The sequence below is a fragment of the Puntigrus tetrazona genome, chromosome 12 (assembly GCF_018831695.1).
Source record: "Puntigrus tetrazona isolate hp1 chromosome 12, ASM1883169v1, whole genome shotgun sequence".
NCBI classification, from domain to species: Eukaryota; Metazoa; Chordata; class Actinopteri; order Cypriniformes; family Cyprinidae; genus Puntigrus; species Puntigrus tetrazona.
This window is the reverse complement of record NC_056710.1, coordinates 14,892,158-14,914,234: the sequence shown is the minus strand read 5'-3', so window position 1 is coordinate 14,914,234 and position 22,077 is coordinate 14,892,158. Positions and strand designations below refer to the sequence as shown.

Sequence of the window (22,077 nt, the reverse complement as noted above, 5' to 3'; positions counted from 1 at the left end):
ACACACACACACACTCACAGCACCTTGTTCCACATGTAGCCACATGTGAGGGGCAGGCATCCAATTCAGTTCGCTCTGCTTTAGTCACGCAGATTGTTAATAAATCTTTTGGTTTTCTTCACGTTTACACTCACAAAATAACTATACAGGCCTTCATTTTTGTCAGTTACAAGATATACATACATTTTTTCCCATTGATTTAGCAGAAACCGCAAATGTCAGCATATGCAGATCACACCCAGTTTTTTTTTTTGCACTATTTGCCTCCAATTTTTCACACGCCATTGTAAACACACTGACAGGTGGCTGTGTCTACATTATGCTAAAGCTAGTAAATGCATGCCTATATGCACAAAACCTCACACTGAGCTTTCAAAGCTGTAGAGAAACATGCATTTAATACTGGAAGCGCTGTAGTTCTCATATGTTAGTCATATCAAGAGTGAGTGGGTCACTGTCAGTTGAGAGATGAAAACAATGGGAATCTAACCAACGCTGACCTAAATTTCTTGTCTAGAAATCAATAAACTGTGGCAAAGGGCATTTTGACTTTGAATCATTTGCACGTTTTTGCTTTCATTTTGTTTGATGGGTTTTAGATTTAAACAAGTAGATCTTTTCCAACACTTTAAAAATGGCTTCACAGTCTTAATCGGAAAAATAAAATAAAATACAGTGCACATTTCTCATGCATTCATACGCATCTGGTCTAGGCTGAAAGCATTTATGTGAATAATTTGGTTTACACAGATATAAATTAAGTGTCAAATGTAAGTGTTACCATAGCAATATGGTCTATTTTAAGTCTGCATAAAGAACTTCGGGTTAAGATTGATTATACAGCACAAAAACAAAGAAACTGTGAAAAAAAAGGACTTCTTAAAGTTGAAATTAGCATTTATTTGAACAAGGATCTTTCCAAATTACAAGTCTTTCTTTTTCATTTCACAAAATATTTACAACAGAAAATCCCTCCATTTTATCCCAAGAATTCAGTTAATTTCATAACGTTCATTGGTCAATGTTTCTCTTAAGTAGATCTAAAAAACAAAACGAAATAAAAAAAAAAAAAATTAACGAAACCAAAAACTTCATTCCCTGTTTCAAAAGTCATTTTATAACTGCTAGCAGTTTTATTATTTTTCTAAGAGTGCTCATAAACTCTTTTCCACATGCACTCAGTAACAAACAGGAAGCCAGAGGCTCCGCTGCTTGGAGCCGGAAACGGCATGAAACACAAGGAAGAACAATTACAGCATTGACAGTAAATGCAGAGGCATCAAGTGCACCATGACCCTCTGAACACAGGCCATTTCATCTTCGGCTGACACGTTTGCGCTGAAGCCGCTGTTGAGTCAGATATAATGAGAGGCCATGGGTAAACGAAAGAATGCGAAACCAATGCATCCTGCGTTTAACATACAGGATGTAAAGGGGAGTGTTTCTGTGGCTTTGAAGGGCGTGAGAGAGAGACACAGCACCGTCTGGATGGGGACCAGATTGAAGGGTGTGGGTGGAGGCGAGTTCTCGGTTACTTTGGAAGCCTAAGGGGAGGGCTGCGAACCAAGGTGAAGGGCATTTCCATTAAAAAGCTGCATTCAGTAGGGAAGGTCAAGCGGCAGTGGCGGCGATGACAATGCTGTGCTGTTCCAGTTTCCGGGTTGGTTAATAAACGTTTCAAATTAACATGTGCTTGTGCTATTTGTGACGAATAAAAAGACCACAGACTCCAATTTAAACAAAGCTGAAATATGGAAGGCTGGGCAACTATACAGAGTTTTTGCACATGGGTGTTCTAACAAACGACAACCATGTGAGGTTAATAAAACGTCGTGGGCTACAATTCTCTCAACAGTAAATCGCCTTAAACCATTTCATTAAGAGCTGACTTAATGGTTTTACTGCTGACTTCCATCGTTTCGCCTGATGAGTCAACGGTAATTGCGAAATTTGGGTCTTACAAAGAAAGTGCAACATTATTGATGATTCGACAAACGACAGTGTCCTCCGTCATTTCCGCATCTCTTACAAACATTGAGTGTTATTTTTAGAAGAGCAACTTGCGTTCATGGTACATAATCACAACACCATTAGTGCCTAAATAATGTGCAAAGCTATGCTTGACTTTGTGATATTAACTTTCTTTTTCACTGCTCTCGGACTTCGGCAGCGACTCCGTTCTAAATGATTGATAAGGTCTGCGTATAAAAATGCCCCACATGCATCTCTTTAAGACATCTCTCAGCGGAAAAAGATGCCCCATCTGGTGACTGGCAGCAGTCACTGGAGCAGGGGTTAACTGGTGACGTAATGCTTGGTGGAAGACTGGCCGTAGAGGCTGTAGAAGTCAGTGTGCCTGTGCGACTGAGAGGCGTCGATCCAGTCGCGCATGGACAGGCTCTGGAGAGACTGGGACATGGCTGGGGCTGAGGGCAGAGGGGCGTGGGAGTACTCCTGTGAGCTCACCGGCCAGGGGAAAGAGCTGGAGCGAGGGTAGGGCGGATGTCCACGGTGGTTGGACACGGAGGGCACCCCTGAGCAGTAACAGTTATCGACCGTGCACATCAGGATCTTCCGCGCTCCGTACTGGGGCAGCTGGGAGGAGCTGCCGTTCGGGTAATGGGAGTGCGGGAACACAGAGGCAGAGTGCGGTAAGGGTTGAGAGCCCGAGGCTGAGCTGCTGCTTCCTACGTGTTGGGTGGAGCCACACGGCCCTAGAGCTTGCTGGGAGGACTGACCTTCGCCTGGAGCAGAGCCCTGAGTGAGACTCAGGCACGGCTGCTTGGCAGCCGCAGGGCCTGATGAGGAGGAAGAGTCCATGAAGCTAGCGCCTGCTCGGCTGCTGCCACTGCCTTCAGGGAACGCCACCGAGTGCCTGCGCTTCTCGCACAGGTACGCCGGAATACTCTGAAAAAAGTTTGCGGGAGCGCTGAACGGAGCTGGAAATGAGACGAATGATAAAATAGTTAGAGAAACGGTTAATTATTAAAAAAATAAGAGCAGCTGGATACAACTTCAGAAGGTTTTATATAATTAATACTTGAACATATGTATTTTTTTTCATGCATACCTTCCAGCATCTTGCAGAGGTTCTTCTCTCTTTTAGAGATTTCAGACAGAAAGAGTTTGGAGTTGAGGCTGCCCACTTTGTACGGTGACAATGTGCTGCCCACGTATGACTGAGACCTAGAGTAAAAAATTAACCATGCCAGTTAATGTTTATACTTAACACAATGATAGGATGGGAATTAAGACTAATGAATCTTATGATAATGATACATGCATGAAAACTTTGCAGTGACTCACCTGTCCATTAGTATTTTCACAGATTTTGTGTTCTAAAGAGACAAAAAACCATTTATGTGTATTTTTTTCAATAACACGGTTCAGGCACATAAAATAATACACAAGATAAAACAACAGCTATATTAAAAAAAATTTCCTGTATTTTAGAAATTTTTTTGCACAGATATTTTCTCCCCATTGTTTAGTATACCATTCTCACAGTCTCTATTTGTAAAAGGTAAAACGTAAAAAAAATGTATGCTATTTTAATAGTACATTGTACTAGACAAAATGCAAATAATGTTTCTTTTTTTTTTCATACGTATAGTATGTGATTAAATTATGTTCTTGAATTGCATTATATTATATTATGTGCCAATAGTATGTCATAATTTGCATTTTGTAAAAAGGACTATATATATACTATATAAAATACTATATATGGAAATTGTCTGTGTATCAGCACCAGAACTTTATTTTAAGCTTTATAGTGGTAATGAAAAATGACAAATATAGATTTAGACAATAAGCAGGCCCCACCCACCAGTGTTGTGTGTGGGTTTTTGCAAAACAAAATTGTTGTGTGGGTTTTGGCACTTCAAATAAAGCGAAACAATTCCAGAACTGATTTTTTTGCAAGTCAACTGAATGCGAGAAGCTAAAATAAGACTGCAGTGAACACAAGCAATTCGAGGACAAGATGATAATAAACGCATCTGGAACATGCATGTCTGCAGCAGACTGTTGACAGGTGGGGGAAAAAAAAAATCTATTCTGGTTCTTTTTTGCTTCATTACAATAACAAAAGGAGTTTCTTTGGAGATTAAAATGCCAAATTTATAGCATCTCTTTGTTTTGGTATCCCTTTTGGTTTACTGCATCTTTCCCTCCCCTATAAAATTTGTATGTACTCTATATTTCATGAACATTTTTAAAATCGCATAGTTTTCCTTAATACTAACATATAGTCAATTCTGACTTTATATCCATAAATCTAAACAGCAAAACCCAACCTAAAAATGATATTCATGCTTAATATATCCTAGATTGCAGAGAGGTGAACTGTGTATCCAGCACATGAAAAATGGATGCCTATTATACACGGAGCCAAAAATAATCATTTTCTAGCATCTATTACACTGTTACAGTTCACAATAAATCTGAGTCCACTCATAACAGCCTGGCAGGAAAATGCTCTTCATCATCCTCACCACGACAAAAGGCAAAGGCACTTTAAAACACGGCTAAATGTCACCATTTATAACAAAAACAGGCTGTGTAGTATTGACAACAGCAATAAAAGTCAGGTCACCTTCATAAAACCGATGTCCTCTGCCTTATCGAAAACCATCTGGATGGAGCTGAGCAGTTTCTTAGCCTCTTGCTGTTTCTGGTGAAGCTGCAGGGCCTGTGCAGAGTTCTCCTGGCAGAACTTGGAATGGGCCTTATCCAGAACCTCCAGGGTCTTCCCCAGATCCTCCTCCAAGAGCTGCTGCATTTTCTGATACTGCAACTGCACCTCCTCCTTCAGGTGCTGCACTTTGTCCTGAGGTTCCACAGATCAGCACAAAACCAGAACTTATTATGCAAGTCTTGTTCTGTCTTAACAATAGGGGCTAAGCAGAGACTGCATCTGATATGGATGATTAGGAAGAGCCACTGAGGTACCGGATTCGTTATGGTACAAGAACTAGGCATAACCTTTATCTCAGACCTGTACGAATGTACTAATGTGGTCATTAATCACAGTAATAGGAAGAGTGTCTGGTATTAAAAAGCTAAGTGTTTCGTTCCAAAGCTCGCAAAGCAAAGGATGCAGTTGTTCTGTTAATAATAATAACGTGATTTAGCTCGTCAATGTACAACGTTTCGCACTTACTTCCATGAGACATTTGTCAGATTCTAATTTGTAGAGCTGTTCTTCTATGTCCTGAACCCGGTCCTCGATACGATCCTGCTGTTTGATCAGCATTTGCTAGAATACAAGAAGAGAAGATTTGATTTGGCTGAATCAGAATATTTGGCCATGTTCGGATGGTAACTGTAATCCATTATCCATATATAAAAAATTACATAAAAAAACAAACATCAATCATAAACCATCTTCCACCACAATCAACCATTTTGCAACAAACTGCTCCAAAACTTTAAAAGAATATTGTGCGTGAAGACCATGCTTGTAAACGTCGCTTGTGATGAGAACATTTTTCTATGTCTTTTCCAATCTGCAATGCAATTTGTATGCAATTATGCAAAAAATATGCAAAATGTGTAAACATTATTTGTGTATTTTGGACACACAAAATGCTGGCTATGAAATTACCCGAGCCAAATTCATTCCTCACTATAAAAATGCCATTTCCACCACTGCCATTTCCAAAATATTATGAAATGACATGACCTGAGGTAGAATGGAAATGGCAATTTGGTAAAAATGTTCGTGGTTTTCAGGACAAAGGAATTTCCTCTGTATGCATGGCACTGTATAATAACAAATTAGTGCATGAAATGTGCGTTTCATGAGAACTGAATGCTAAGAAGAATGATATTTAATCGGTTTCATTTGCATACTTCACATCAACAACACAGTTTCAAACAGCAATATTTACCAAGTGGTAAAGCAAATTAATCTTTCAGAGTTTTCAGTCACAGACATAAAAAAAATAAAAAAACGTATTATGCTATTCTAGACGTTTAATCATTTACTTTTAAAAACATGTCTTAATATCATTCTGAAAATGCAAGGAAGAATCACAAAACTACTGTAATGACGTTTCCGGGGGAAACTTGATGGGCATTTAATAAATCACAATATTCACTATGTTGCTTAATTATATATCACCAGTACAAAGAATAAATCTACAATATTTAGTTCAGCTCAAAGATCATATATAAACAATAAGCAGCAAAGAGAATACTCATGAAAGAATCAGTATTCTACATGTCTAATGCTGTAAGAATTCTGGATACCAGAAAATCAATTCAAGTCTTATTTTATTGCCAAGACAATGATTGAAGAATCTAGTATTCTGGTTAACTAGCATATTCTTGTCTTTTAAAAACTACATAAAGAATACGCAGCACTGAGACAAAAAGATACAAAGTCACTTCTGTTGTAATGGCACAAATGTAACTTTGCTAACTTCCTGTTCCTTTCTTTTCAATGAATGCAATTGTCAAGGCCCCTCGGAGAAGGACTGGTGGCTGAAGAGGAATTTCAATTATTTTCCTTTCATATTCAATGGCAAACAAAGGGGGAAAAAAAACACAATCAACAAACGACTTGCGACGCCTAACAGAAGTTCAGTGGTACCTAAGGAACAAACCAAATTAGTTTTAATTAAACAAACGCCTCGTGCAAGAGGCAGTCACCAAAAAGAAGGTGGGGGTGCTGTCATGGCAACAAAGCTCTTTTTTTCATATCTGTATATTCAGAGGGGAATATGAGGGAGGAAAAAGGAGGAGGAAAAGGAAAGACAGCATAGAGGAGAGCAACGAGATAGAAGGAAGGCTCATTTCACACCGTCTTTCCCCATTTTGTCTTTGTCTGCGTCCAAGGCAGAGACAAATCGTGTTGACCCTGTGAGTGTGTATTTTGGAGCAAGGCTCCGTAATGAATGCAGGCTAGCTCACAGATAAAACTGCTTCCTGTAGAAAGAGGACAAACCTCAACCACATCAAGCCACTTTATGCTCAAAAGCTAACAGGCAAAAAACAGGGCTTGCGCTGCCAAAGTTGACTGAGGGCACATCTAATTCAGTAGCGTGACGTCAAATTTTAATAACCTCACATGCGGGATGAAAGATTAAACAAAACAGGTATTCCCGTACAAGCAGGAGAAGTCAATTTTGGTATTTTTCTTCACGCTCAAGAGTAATGCTGTTATATAATTCTGATTCATCTCGGCTACAAAGAGTAAAAAACAAAGGGAATCAATGTCAGTCTTCAGAATGCAGCAGTACAGGACAAACGCAAGACCCAGAGAGGGATGCGCTGCAAACTAATGATCTTCAATCACACCGTCTGACAGACGCTTATAACAGCTGACTGTACCCTCTGTGCCAAATGAACTACATCAATCACTGCCGATGATACGCGCAGCCAAACCTTTTCCTTTCAACAGATTTTGTTTGTTGAGCGTATGACAAATTGGATCCACAATCACATGATACTGGGTAAACGGACTTGTTTTAGTGTATCGCGCTTGTGCATCAACCGATTTTCTTGTGGCGTAAATCCATTACCAAGATTTGCATCCAAGGAATTGGATTTGGCAGTGAATCAGGCTAGACTAACATCTACGTTACCAAAAATGACACATATTTACAGTATGATGTGCAATATTCATCTTAGCACAGCAGGAGATCTATCTTGCATACATTTTTAGAGCGCATAATTTAAAGCCATATGGAGCCATTTTCTCCCTATTAAGTCACTTACTGCGGTAATTTAAAGGGATAGTTAACCAAAAATAGAAATCTGGTAAAAACCTGCATCCTGAATAACATCTTAATGGGTTTTTGTCCACACACAAAGTCAGTTGGGTCCAGTTTTGTTTTTGGACCCCACTGACTTTTATTATAGAGGCAAAATGTTCTTTTAGAATATCATCTTTTTTGGTTCTGCAGAGGAACAAAATAACATGGACGAGGATGAATAATTTATGACAATTTTAATTCTGGTTGAACTCTCTCTTCAATCTGTGGTGAATTTTGCGACGTGCTTCACAATAGCCAACAGTATGCGTTTGGTTTCTGAAAACAAGTTCTGTACCATCTACTCCTTTACAGATTAAATTGGTGTTTATCTACATCAACAATCAGGAACAGAAGAAAGGTCAAGAAGCAGAAAACCGCATGGAGACAGAGAATGTCTTTGAAGCTTTAGGATCTAAGACCATGGCCTAATTGTAGTGACTGATGAGCTCGGGCTGCCGGCAGAAGCCTGGAGGGTGGAACCTAATACCTCATGGCAGCGGTGCTGGCTTGCCATCCAGGACGGACCTCTCTCAAGGGGGAATGGGGGTAGGGTGCTCAAAATCACTGTCATTTCAAACCAGCGTCTCTTCCGCCAAGGTCAGAGTGAAAGAGGCAATTGCAACCTTGCCCTGAGCTACAGCCCCAGACAGAGCCATTTTGCCTTGTAGCAGATGAACATGGAAGGACAAATGGTGTCCATCAAAAGACGGTAAACTTAGCATCCACAAACAAGGACTACCTGTGAAATAGAGGTCTGAAAATCCCGAAACATCCCAAACAGGCATGGTTTCAAATAGCTTGGGTTACGACACAACAAAGGTTCATTTTGTAGATTGATTGGTCATTGCCAACATGTCCTGTCACGGAAATGTCTGGGATAACTGATGGCATATGATTTATATAATCAACATGAATGGAAATTATGCTGACAGCATACGCATGAATCAAATCAGAGGCTTTACTTCTTACACATATAAAGCTACTGCAAAGGGGAAAAATCCACCACTAACCCAAGGGATATTTGATGCAGATACAATATCTGAGCGGTTTCCATTCTGTCTGTGAATTTTGTTTGGTTTTAGGTTTATGAAAAGGCTATAAAAACATCTAGAGCAGTGTGCAATGTCGATTAATTAAAACAAGACAATTCAGGTTGTTTTGTTGCAGCAAACCAGGAAAACGCAAGAGGATGTTAAAGGTAAATTAAATCCAAATCTGGCCTTTTCCCCTCATCTGTGCCACAGAAAATAAGACTCATCATTAAATTCTCCAGTCGCAGTCCTCCCCCTCCCCAAAACGCCACGCAAGGATGCACCTGTGCTGGGAAGATAAGCCCAAAGGAGAGCTTCGGTATTGTTTGCAGCTCTACCCAATTGTTTATCATTCAAATGGAAGAAAAAAAAAGGGGGGGAAGGGGACAGAATAGTTAGCAACTGCATCGATAAACCTCGTCGTCATCTCTGCCAAACCCAGAAGTGAACGACGACCTTTAGCTGGAAGTAAAACAACACAATGTAGAACATAACACAAGAACTTGAAACCACTTACTCTGATATCGTTACGTCTGACTTCTATATCGCACACCGCGTGGCCGTGGTTGGTAGCACATCTGGAGAAGCAGCAGTACTGGCAGACGGCCACATGCTCGGTTTCACAATGATAAAGTCTGTACTCGTCGTGCTGTGGACAGCTCCAGGCCCGCACGTCCTCCGCGTCCACCAGCAAGTGTCCAGCGTTGGAAGAGGGCTGCTGGAGATGGGTCTGCACGTGTGAATGGCAGCAGGGCGCATTGCACCTGAGGCAAACCTTTTGGGCTTGAAGCGGAGGGCCGCGTCGGCACAGAATGCAGTGCAAAACCGCCGGCGTCTTCTCAACGTTTAACGCGTTAAACTTCTCCACGATGTTGGACAGTTTGTGGTTCTTCTCCAGAGCCGGCTTTTGGCTGTAGGCATGGTTGCATTCGGGACAGCGAACCATTCCTGTATCTTTAGACCAGGCCTCGTTTATACACATGCGGCAAAAGTTGTGTTTGCAAGGGAGCTGAACCGGCTCCGAGAACACGTTCAAGCAAATAGGGCATATGAGCTCCTCTTCCAGACAGTTCTTCCAGTTCTCAGCCATCATTAATGCTCACAAGTCAAGGCAAAAACTGCATAAAATAGGTTTTCCTCTGTCGGTACCTGAAATGGGGTGGTGTGGGAACCACAAGGACCTTGCTTTTTCCCACAAACCTCAACTTTTTGTGCCAACGAGAGTGCGAATACTCTAGGAGAGTATACTTTGAGCACACTTTAGCTCAAGGCAACATCATTACACCACCCACTTCTTCATTCGTTCGTGTCAACTGTAGGCGTCGGCGAGAATTTTGTTGCCACAGCACTAAAGTGGACTTTTCTGTCTTGTGACTTTAAATGCCAACACACTAGTTCATATTCTACATGTATGGCCAGTTCCTGCGCCCACTAGTTATGTACGACGACTATGAATAATCCAGTCTGCCGACGACCAGCCTGACAGCTCCTCGTTCACTAGGTAAAGACACGTTGATAGGCCGTTTTTCGAGAGCAGCTTCGAGTGAGAGACTAATAAAAGCTGCTAAAAGTAAATTATTATCCTCACGACAAGGCTTTTGTTGTTTTTGAGCGCTGCTATTTTGACATAGCATCACACTGACATGGATTTTACTCCCAAAGAGGATTATAATGGTTCTACAGACGTACGTTACGCTTTACGTTAAAATATTCACATCGCACATCCCCGCGGCGTTATGAATTCGGATTTCATAGAAAACAACGATCGTAACTAGACCAATCGGTCAATTGTAATACATATGTGTAGACTACGCGCATACGACACTTCCCCTCATTATAACAAAGGAACATAGAGAGAACATACACTGGTATGTAACCAAGTCTAGAGAAAACTGGACTGCCGAGTGCCTTCACTTTGATCTCTTCGGGCGAGAAAAAAATAACGAAGTCTTATTCCGATACACCTCCAAAAATAAACACACAGCCCTTCAGATTTTTAAAGCGAAACGGAGCGCTTCTCGCTACTGGAGTCTGTCATCTGCCATCTTGCGTCCCTCTTTAAAAATGAAAAAGAAAACGTCTCTGTTTGGCCCCCATCAAGCCTCTCTCGCTTTAGTGCTTGAAAGAAATCAAAAGTGGATTACAGGCGTGTGTTTCTTCGCTGCTTCCGAGTCCTATCGTGGCCGATTCCTGAGAGCGCGCGTCCATGGGTCGATCCTCAAACCGGGCCGATCTCACCATGGTATTATTTATGGTTTTTTCCTCTTCTCTCGTTCGGGCTTTGATGAGGGTTGGAATGCAGGGACAGAAAAGAGAGTTTCAATACACACAGAGCTTCACACTCGCTCCTCCCCTCCCAGCGACCACTCCGCCAATCACGTGACTCATCACAGTTTTGACATGCCAAAAGGAGGGGCTTCGCGCAGCGGGGCGGGGCTTTGTTTAAAAGGGCATTCACAGCCGGGGAATAACGCGAAGATTAGTGGGGATTTTGAATCATCCCAATGACTCGAATCCTTTGAATCGTTCGTTCGAATTAACCATTCAATGACTCGTACATTGATCATTTTTGAATTATTATCTATATAAAACTGAACTTTTTATCGAGCTTTATATTTTTTTATAACTTTATTTGAATTTTTAGTCGTTCTGTTTTGTGCTTTTGGCATTTCACTTTTATTTTAAAATTAATAATTATTAGTTTTTTTATTTTACTGTTAGTACCTAGTGTTAGTGATCTAACTCGGCCAGCTGTGTATATCATTTTGTGCAGATCATTCACAAGTTTTATTATTATTTTTTTATTAACATTTGTGTGTCTGCCAAATTATTGGCTGGTTTTACAGTCTATAAAAGTAGGGAAAAAAGAAAGGCTTCAAATGGTAGATTCACACAGTGAGCAAAAAATATGATTCAGTGCTTAGAAGTGAATGACAATGTTCACTAAACATTAGTTAAAATACAATGGCTTGTTCATGAAAAAAACTAGAGCTGATCACAGTGATGTGAAAGTAGTTTTTTTATATACACAAATGGACCCACTTTTATTTATGGGCCATATTTATTTTTTTAAAAAAAATAAAAGTGTTATTTTGCTAATTTAAATTTGTTACCTGGCTGGTTTCATTATCCTTATCACCGAAAGATCAAGAATGTCAACACATACACAGCTCTAATTTCCCATTGCAAGGAGTGAATAGGTTTCTTTGAGTAATGAGTTGTTGTTGCCCTTTTAAGAGGAGCTTCGTCATTACCAAAAACATGATCAGTTCAGGGAATGGGTGAGATGGGGGGATTACGGGGATTTCTTCCTCGAGCTGTAATGACATGAAGTTGTTAAATTCGCTGACATAATCCAGTCCTTCCCACATAGGAAACTACTCAAATATCCGACAGGTGACATAGACAGTACAGGAAAAAATGTCACATTCAAGATCTCTAACAAGTGTTTTTTAAGTTGACAAGCAGTCCTCGTACTGTAAATGTTATTACACATCATAAACAATCCCAATTATCTCACAATCTGCTAGACAAAAGGACAGAAAGCTCTCGAGGCTTTTTTTTTCTTCTGCTTGCTCTGTCCTCATGGGAACCAATTATACAAAGTAACTCGAAACCTGCACCTAGCTAACCTAGTCATGTGGTGCCTCATTTTGTTGGATCATTCAGGTATTTATATGCATACACCAGGATTATACGTATTTATATTTGTGACATACACAACATCAGTGCTTAAGTGTCAAAATCTAAGTACCAAGTGAAACCTGATGACCAGCATGTACTTGCACATTGGTTTTGGATGAATGGATTGAAGTATTTTTGAGTTTAAAATGGGTTGATGCTGAACCAGTCACTAAAAACTGTTTCAAAGCATGCATTTAGCAAGAACAAGAACAAGAACACGACATTACTATTGTAAAACATTTATTTGCAAGCAAAATTATTGAAACAATGGGCAAAAGCACTGAAATAACTAAAAGCCACAGCTCATACTCTGACACATTTGTGTAAAAATGCGAACATTTAAAATAACTGCAATGTTTCCTACAATAAATAACCATGAAATAATAAAATATCAGATGTGCTTATTGTGCCCCAACCAGTAGCTGATGGACAAAAACGAATCATCTAAGGCCTAAAATATTATAATTTTTTTTTGCAATGATCATACAGGAAATGCAATTTCACGAATGCCTCGAAAATATTTTTTACTAAAAGTTAATAATATAAATTTGGCAATACAAATTTTAATTTGGAAAACTCTTTTATAAAACTATTTCTGTAATTTGTCAATTTGTATTTCAGACTGGCCAAGGAATGAATTACCATCTTGACAACTCTGCCTCTAAAAACACAAAAATAAAGTGAAATTGGACAATTGGTACAAAAATAAGTTAGTTATACATGCTAGTACAACGCACAGTCTGCATTTAAGTTCATGTGAACTATAATATTTTGTAATAAAAATCATTGATAGCAATGAGTAACTGAATGAATTTCAAAAAGCTATATAAAACAGATGTTACTGGCCACGAAACAACTTCAACATCTGGCCGAATTACAAAGACAATGTATAAGTCCTGACAGTATAAAAGAAAACACCACAGAATATCCATGCAATTCCGCATCACGTATCCCTGGAATGCTGCTGAACTTACTGTAAACATGCCCTTTCTCAGAACACAGTGTATTTTTTCACATAAAGTTAAAACATACAGGCAAGGGAGATGTGATTCGATTTGGCTTGATTATAAACCCATATAACTATACATTGAGACTTCAGAACAGGAGGCTTGGGGGCAGTACAGTTCAACGTAGTCCCAAACCGCTAGATTGTTTAAATGGTCCATTCATTTTTGGTCATATACTCAATATACATACCTAACATTTAGCAAAAATAGCAAATTAAGGCAGGTTTTGATTATACGGGACCATACATTCTGTCTTGAGTGTCTTTTGCAGTATTTGGCGTCACCATTCTCCATTCAGGGTCTGTTGGCAGCACGCCTGGTCTTGGGGAATGTCCACGACTCATCTTTCTTTCCTCTTTCTATGAATACAAGAACATTAGATAGCCTTGACATCAATGAGGTGGCTGTGTTGGGCACCTTGCCTTAGGGTCTTGATGTTTTGTAGTCTTCGCCCGTGTAGAGTGAAGCGAGACCACGCCAGCAGCTGCAGAAGGGCACAGGAAATGGGCACGAACACCAGCAGGTAAAAACAACCCTGACGAAGTGGCACGGGGACCACAGGAGCAGCAATTGGTGCTTCTGCCATCGAGTTTCTCTCAAAGATGTCATATCCTGGAAAATAAGGGATGAGACACAAATGCGCTTTTAGAATCCTGAAACAAATATTATCGTGGTTTGCACAGAAAAATACTAGGCAGCGCAACAGAGTTTTATTGAGTGACAAATCAGCATATTAAAATAATTTCTGAAGGATTATGTGACACTGAATACTGAATACACACACACACACACCTGCTAAATAATTAAATGTAATTAATATATTAATTGACTGCGCACACACCTGTGTAGAGACACAGCAGCCAGGTACCAATAAGAGGGGCAAAGGTCTGGCCAGGCTTGGTTACCAAGGCAACCATACCAAAGAGCAGGGCAGAAGCTGCTTGTTGACGGTGGTTCAACACAAAGTCCTCATCCACTAAGTCTGTGATCACCAGGTTCAGAAGTTTACATGTGCCCTCTGTGAAGACGCGATTACTGTGGGAAGATTCAATGCAAAATAATAAACACAGATAAAAGACAATGCTGAGGAAAGATGGTCTAAATCTGTTCAGTCTAACAAGCATCCTTTTATTAATCAACTAGCGTCAACATAAATTAAAATATGATGTGTTTTTCATCAAAGTTAGAAGTTTAGCACATGAAGAAATGTACATAATCATAATAATTAAGACATTTTACTTAAATTGTAAATCATTTTGCACATTATCACCACAAATTATTTCTTCAAAACCTTCAAAAGTCATTTTTACAACAATTAGTTTAAAATGGTTTAACATGAATGAATATGACATGACGATATATGCAGTACATTTAAGAAGATAAAGATTTTTTATCAATATTATGCAACATTCAAGATGATCTATTCTCCCTGTTTTTTCAATGTCATACAGTTCACAGTAACAATACAGAGAGGACACGTGTGTTTTCTCTCCGCACGTGCCCTTGGTCTGTTAGCATGGATAAAAGTTCTTTGTTTCAAGTCACTTGAACCAACATGGTTTTGCCAGCAAACAAAAGAACACCTGCTCCTTTTAAACAAAAACTAATAACTGAAACATTGATAATGTTTTGAATTTCATATCACAAATAGAGGCAGAACACCTGTAGTCTGAAAGCAGAAGGGAAAGTTCATTTCTCACCTAGCAATAAAGATGCAGAGCAGGTAGACGTGGTCCGCTCCGGCTAAAAGCATGACCACGCTGAGGCTCAACTTCAGGAGGAAGAGCCAGCGGACAACCTGATAGACACCCAGTCTCCGGCACAGCGTCAAAAAGTAGAGATTGTTCAGATGAGGTGCAATGTAAGAAATGCCTGTAATGTCACAGGGAGGGAAAAAAAAATACAAATCACAAAACATCTTATACCTTGGTACGCGCAAGAAACTCTCAAAAAAATGACGTAGCTTGCGTTGTTGATGTGCTGGGTTTATGTGAATGATTTCTTTGCATCTTACCCAACAGGAAAGATCCGGTCGAGGCAGAAATATGGTCTGACAGGAGGTGCTCCAAAAACAGAGGAAAGAAATTGCTGTTGAAATGGCAGTGGAATACCTGGAGATGGTGGGGTACAGGATAAAACACATAATTGGTTCTCTAACCGGATGATTACAGAAAACACCGCTTTAGCTTTGTCTTTTGTGCATGCTGGCTCATATTTACCTGTACAAGGTTCATAGAAACAAACCACATGAAGTTCTTGTGGCGTGACAGCTGCTTTAGATATTCCCCAAGAGTGACTGGCTTCTCAGGTGAGGTAAAAGGAGCCTGGCCGACGCTCAGTCTATGAGGACGTCAAGGAGGAAGAATGGGAGGCAACAAAAGAGATAAAAAAAAAAGGTGAGTGGAAAACTTACATGTGACCCAGGACCACAAAAGCAGTCTCAAGTAACACTGTTATATTTCTAGCAATAGCCAAAAAATATATTGTATGGGTCATTACTGACTTTTCTTGTATGCCAAAAATCATTAGGTTATAAAGTAAAAATCATGTTCCATAAAGATATTTAGTCAATATTTCTTACTGTAAATATATTCAAATGTCATTTTTAATTTGTAATATGCATTACTAAGGACTTCAATTGTCAGCTTTAAAAGGCAATTATTATATTTAGAAATTTTTTAGCACCAAAGTATCTCAACTTGCACTGTCATATGATTGACTGCGATTAATCACTTCCAAAATAAAAGTTTTTGTTTACATAATATGTACGTGTGTACTATGCATATTTAGTATGTATATGAAGTTTATTTGCAAAACCCCTTTGTTTTTTATTATGCTATCATGTTTTTACTGTGTTTTATTTGTTTATTGCTAGTTAGCTAATTAATTTAGCATTTTTTTTATCTAGTCAACTGCAGTTTAATTGAGATTAATTGGAATGCACAATGAATGAAAAAAAAAACATAATTTCTGAAAATTGTTACCCGTTTTTGCAAACAAACTGTTCATATGTAAATATACACACATACAGCATATATTTTGAAAATATTTACACATATATGTTTATATGTGTACATATCAGCACCCTTGGTAAATATGACCAAAGGTGGCTGTGAAAATCAATTGCACTGTTAATCCTTTTGAACATTTATTAAAAAAAAAAAAATCTAACCTTTCATTGGATAATAAGAATTTAGAAAAACAAATGTTTTTCTCAAATAAATGTTGGACACAATTATTGGCACCCTTAAAAATTCTCTGAGTATAGTATCTCTAAAGTACATTCTTATTCATATTCACAATTTTGAGCACTCTGGGGTGATTATGAACATGAAATTATCCAGCCATGGCTTCTTGTTTCAGAGAAATATAAATAAGAGGAAAAACAAAGACCAATTTCCCTTAATCATCCATCACAATAAGGAAACCCAAAGAATATATTTATGTGCAGCAAAAGATAATTGAGCTCCACAAATTAAAGAAGTGGCTTTAAGAAAAGAGCTATTGCAGTAAAAATCCCCATTTCCACCATCAGATCAATGATTAAGAATTTCTATAAAAAATTATATAATAAATACTTAATCCTGGCTTCTATGGTCAGATGACACTAAAAAAGAGAGTTTTATAAGCAATCACTCAAGATAGGTTTGGCAAACACAAGGATAAACAATGAAATATACTGCTGCATTTTTGATGTTGTGGGCCTATATTTCTGCTGGAAATCTTGTTTAGACACATGGCGTCATGGATTCTATCAAATGCCAACTGATAAAAAGAAAACACTAAATCAAAGCGACTTAGTAGAAAATAATCTAAGTTGAAAAAATACATGGTTAAGTAAATTATGGCAAAATGAAAATTTTTGGGTGAAACATTCCTGTGCTGGTAACACAAATACTGAATGTTCACATCCAGCGCTATCAACATTCCTCCCATGAGCGAGGCAGTTAACCCCAGGTTGCTCCATGGGGACCGGCTCTGCAATTAGTATGGTGTAAATTGCTTCAGATGAAAAGTAACTGCTAAAGATGAGTAACATTTAGCTCTGCAAAACAATAACGCTCTTACTCAGCGAGTGCTTGGCTCTCGTTCTTGCGTAGCTGGACTTCATTCTGAAACCGGTGCCGCAGGAGACGTGAAACCACAAAAAAACCTAACATTGAGAGAGTGGCTAGAGCCACGCAAAAGAGTCTGAAGGAGTAGAAGTTTTCCTTGTTCCAGAAGGAGTAAGAGAGGAAGACGGACAGCGAGCCCATCGCACTGAACAAGGAACTGTGGAAGTTGAGGCGCGTGCGATCGTGTGCTGACACGGCCAGGTCGGCCAGGAGGGCGTTGTGGTTGAGGTCGACCACCGTGAGGAAACCATCGTAAAGGCACAGGCAGATGAGGAACTGCAGTCCAGGCCAGGTCCAGGCAACCCAGAAGGCCAGGAATGAGAGGGCAAAGAGAGGTCCGCTTCGGGACAGTGCCTGAAGACGCTTAAGGACCACCTCGGGGGACGTGATCTGGGACCCAGACCTGAAGAGTCAGACAAAGATTTACATGAGACATGTACCTGCTGAAATATGGATTGCCGATTTGAAGAAAGTGAATATTCTCACTGAGGGGAGCTCAGGAATGAGCGGTCACTCAGCCAGCCAAAAAGAGGGTCGTTCAAGCTATTCCATATAAGAAACACAGTCTATGAGAAAGAAACGACATAACAAACAGAAAAGAAAACGTTAAAACATCAGCATTTTAGCCAAATATAATGAATAAGCATTTTCAAATGATCACAAAACACTGTACAATTCCAACATTTAGGGTCTGTTATTTTTTTACAATTTGAAATAACATCTTTCAATTTTTACACATTTTAAAATGTACCTTATTCCTGTGATGGCAAAAGCTGAACTTTCAGCATTGTTACACCAACGGTGCTCAAGTAACATTTATTACTACTCATGTTAAAAGCAATTGTTAAAAACGTTTGAAAACCATTTTTGACTTTTGATGAATTTAATTAATTAGTCATAGCTCAATAGAAGCCTATATAAAAAAAATGGAAAAATTCAATATATTTTTTTTTATTAAAACATTTTTAATCATAGGCACAATTATGCATTATGAATCTTCTTTTTTTCCTTTACAAATAATAATTTCGGAATCTTAAGTAACTGAACTCACCTCTCCCACCCAAAACGACAACTTGTCAATCTTGTAAACAGACACAAAGGTCTCCACGTAATATAGTAAGAAGACATTGTGAAGAATGGAGACGAACAGAGCCAGGGAGCCATAAAGCACAGCCGTCGAGACGCCCTGGCAGAGGCCCCATACCCTCTTTCCCATCCTTTGCTACTTCTCTCCGCTCTTCCTGCCCACGCAGCGCTCTACACGTCCCACAGGCCGGGCAGGGTGGGGTCATCGCTTTATCCACCCCTGCAAACAGACACACACCAACACAAACCAACCAGTTCAAAACCATGCAGTCTCTTATTCTGTAAAAACTGAGTCTGCTTAATGTCTGTCGGCCGTTTTTAGACCGAAAATTACCACTACTTGAATTAGATTCAGGGACCGTAACAGCCAAGCCAATGAGAAAACCGAGCATCTGTATTACATTATCAAGCAGCTTATGCTATGTTTTAATGATTCAGCACTTTGCTTGATATGAATCTGGAAAAACAAGCTAAAGCCAGACAAGACGGAAACCTTCTGAGCTTACATAATAATAACGTCGGGGAAAGTTAGGGGAAAAACGTCACCAAAGATGCTTAATCACAACTTTTACAAGTAAATTGTATTTTTTTGGGTATGAAATTCTAAAACATATTTCATTTGTTTCAAAATAAGATGAATCCTTTTCTAAATCAAAAATGAATCAGAAAGAAAAATCTCTTTAAATGGTTTCCTTATATTTCCATTGAGAGTGTTATGGGGAATTTGGGAAGAAGGCAGCCCATTTTCCATATTCATAATAACAAAAACAGTCTGGACTTCTTTATAGAGTGTCATGTGAGCAGTTCTTCAGTACTTTCCGGTCACACCTCCATATTGTGCCTGTAAAACCATTTCTAGCAGAAAATCATCATAAATCTCGCAGAGAAGTGTAATTGCACATGAACTTTAGATTTTAATGAGCCGGATGATCTCATCCCAGCTTCAATGGCGACAATAACAAACACTGTTATTCAGTCCAGAGATTTCTCTGGGGTCTGATGAGAGATGTAACCTGAGCAGAATTAGTGTAGGCCGAGGCCTGCGATTCCTATCAAATATTGAACACTTTCCAATACTAGGGTGGAGCAGGCTGTATTGTGCCAGAGTCATGTGAATTTCCTCACGCACAGCAAATCCTTTATTTCTTTAGCGTTGGACATCCGTGACAACCTTTCGCAAATATCACCAACCTCAACCTGGCACACATGGCACGGCAAAAAGCAAATGACAATGTTTTCTGGGTAGCACACCTGATGTTCGCATACTTCGCAAGCTCACACAAGTCATGGGATTCTTTGAAAACACCCCCTTTTTATACTTAAAACAACTTTAAAATAACCTTGCCCCCCAGCTCTTTGAGAGAACAACGAATCAGAGTTCTGAACAGTTAAACTACCCTCGACGTACGAGTGAAGTTGTTACTCCAGGCCAGATTTCCGTCTGATCTAAGCAGTGAATCAAAACACACTTCACTGGATCGCGTTGCATGCAGCGATTCTCTTCTCATCTCATCTCGTTTCTAAAGGACAGGTGGCTGCTTCCCAGCCGATACGATTCAGCAATCTTTGATCCAACAAGAGATCAAGTGGCACGGAGCAAAAGACCAGCGTTTTGGCAGCGCTGTGTTACAGTGACAGGTTGTCCACCTGTGTCTATTCTCCAGAGCAACAGGATGCGTGGGAATTATTCTCACGTAGACGGAAGAGTCTTTTTCTTGACTAAAACATCAAACATTCGCACCCTTTTTAAACAAGTGCTTTAACAAATACACTGTAAAAACAATAGCTAAACAGCTTTCACGGAACTGTGTTTCTGTGTCTGTTTTCAGTCTGAAAAAAAGAATAGAATAACCATTAGGGCCACGTAGGATATATATCATTTACATATAAATAAAAATATAAATGTAATTTAATGTTCTTATATTAAAAAAACAAAAACTTAATTGAGTATAATGAGGCCTTTTTTAAATGTGATCGGAATGTTGAAGGGAACAATTAATTTAGAATCATGCAATTTCTTGAGATAACACACATATTATTTGTCATAAGCTATTGAATGATGCCTCTTCTTTTTAAAAAAATTATATTATATTAAATAATATTTTTACAAGAATAACACAATTATTTTACATTGCAATATATAAAGTCATTTTTTTAATTGTCAAAATCTATAATTGACCATAATGAGGCCTTTTCTAATTTCTAACTAGACACTAAAGACCACAGTAATATAAATTATATAATATCTATTTTAAGTTGCTCACCAAACTAAGCGTTTTATTACTTTACATTAGCGACAAATATAACATTAATGTATCGTATATGGACGCAACTCATATCGCATGTACTCTGCTTTCTCCTCTTTTTTAATACATAAAGAGCTATTGATCACATTGATCAGACTCCTGACAGCTCCAAGTCAATATTCAATAATACATAAATATGTCACCGATTCAAAACACAACACATAGATGTTTAAGCTGAAAACGTTGGAATGGTTGCTTCAACTCGACAATTATACTTCGATATTTCATTTAATTTTCCTGAACATAATTGTTTAAAAACACATTCCACAACCGAATGTTTCCGCCTTGATTACGTTACGTGTTCACTACCATAACGACACAACACTCGACTAGCAGATCAGCGCTAGCAGCTGACGTTAGCGACTTTACTCGTAGTAATTCACCACGCTTAACCGACAGCGTTTAAATTCGACCGCAGAGTCGCATCACAGCCGAAGGGGGAAAAAATCGCTCGCGTCTGACCAAACTACGACTTCGAGCCGCGACGCGGCGCTTTAAAGCCTAAAATAACCTTTAAACTACTAATTCCGCTCTGAGTTGAGCTCGCTAGCAGGCTACCCGCTTTCACGTCGAGCGACGCGACGTGTACCGAGTCTCAGCCCGCAGACGGACCCGCTCCACCGGCTGACCGGTCGATTCTGAGATTTTAGATGTTCGTCTGTTAGACGCTTACCATTGGGAGCCGGTGTCAAAGCTGCAGTCGCCTGAGGATCAGGTCGGGCGCTGTAAACGTTTTCTAGGACTCACAGTTGTATGGAAACATGTCATGTGTTGGACGAGGAAGCCCGTGACGTCACGAGTCTTCCCTCCTCCTTCCATCATCATCATCATCATCACTCCATCTGTACACGTACAAACAGGCACAAGCTTATTTAGTAACCTGATAATACTGTATACTACGTCGTTTAAATTGCACATCATTTTGGCGGTAAAATAAATGAGGAGGAAATGAATGAATGCAGCATTGCGAAGTACTAAAGAGCTGGACATGCGAGAAACAAACTTTTTTGCCGATGTTTGTTTGCATACTAAGAAAGCAGTTAAGACAGGCTCATATCGTCCTTTAACGTGCTTGAATAATGTTT

The 22,077-nt window shown here is 39.3% G+C and overlaps 2 protein-coding genes across 2 annotated transcripts; both read right to left on the bottom strand.

The window, feature by feature from the left end:
* Positions 1-879: 879 nt before the first annotated feature.
* Positions 880-11,156, bottom strand: trim8b (tripartite motif containing 8b). The gene is made up of 6 exons (XM_043253790.1): positions 9,312-11,156; positions 5,165-5,260; positions 4,598-4,831; positions 3,307-3,338; positions 3,071-3,186; positions 880-2,939 (listed from the first exon to the last, which is right to left on the bottom strand). The coding sequence occupies exons 1-6, from the start codon at positions 9,885-9,887 to the stop codon at positions 2,296-2,298; spliced, it is 1,698 nt and encodes a 565-aa protein (XP_043109725.1). The 5' UTR covers positions 9,888-11,156; the 3' UTR covers positions 880-2,295.
* Positions 11,157-12,701: 1,545 nt separating this feature from the next.
* On the bottom strand, positions 12,702-21,818 carry mfsd13a (major facilitator superfamily domain containing 13A). Its single transcript, XM_043254144.1, has 9 exons — positions 21,666-21,818; positions 18,652-18,906; positions 18,087-18,166; positions 17,554-18,003; positions 15,705-15,825; positions 15,500-15,596; positions 15,186-15,357; positions 14,327-14,520; positions 12,702-14,097 (listed from the first exon to the last, which is right to left on the bottom strand). The coding sequence occupies exons 2-9, from the start codon at positions 18,814-18,816 to the stop codon at positions 13,862-13,864; spliced, it is 1,515 nt and encodes a 504-aa protein (XP_043110079.1). The 5' UTR covers positions 18,817-18,906; positions 21,666-21,818; the 3' UTR covers positions 12,702-13,861.
* Between the last annotated feature and the right edge of the window lie 259 nt (positions 21,819-22,077).

Excerpts from the sequence above, each read along its gene's own strand:
- trim8b (XM_043253790.1), bottom strand. The coding sequence starts at position 9,887 with ATGATGGCTGAGAACTGGAAGAACTGTCTGGAAGAGGAGCTCATATGC. Across the intron at positions 3,187-3,306 it reads GTGAAAATACTAATGGACAG|GTCTCAGTCATACGTGGGCA; the intron begins GTGAGTCACTGC and ends TTTTTACTCTAG. Across the intron at positions 2,940-3,070 it reads CCTCTGCAAGATGCTGGAAG|CTCCGTTCAGCGCTCCCGCA; the intron begins GTATGCATGAAA and ends TCTCATTTCCAG.
- mfsd13a (XM_043254144.1), bottom strand. The coding sequence starts at position 18,816 with ATGGGAAAGAGGGTATGGGGCCTCTGCCAGGGCGTCTCGACGGCTGTG. Across the intron at positions 18,167-18,651 it reads TGTCGTTTTGGGTGGGAGAG|ACTGTGTTTCTTATATGGAA; the intron begins GTGAGTTCAGTT and ends TCTTTCTCATAG. Across the intron at positions 18,004-18,086 it reads TCATTCCTGAGCTCCCCTCA|GTCTGGGTCCCAGATCACGT; the intron begins GTGAGAATATTC and ends CTGACTCTTCAG.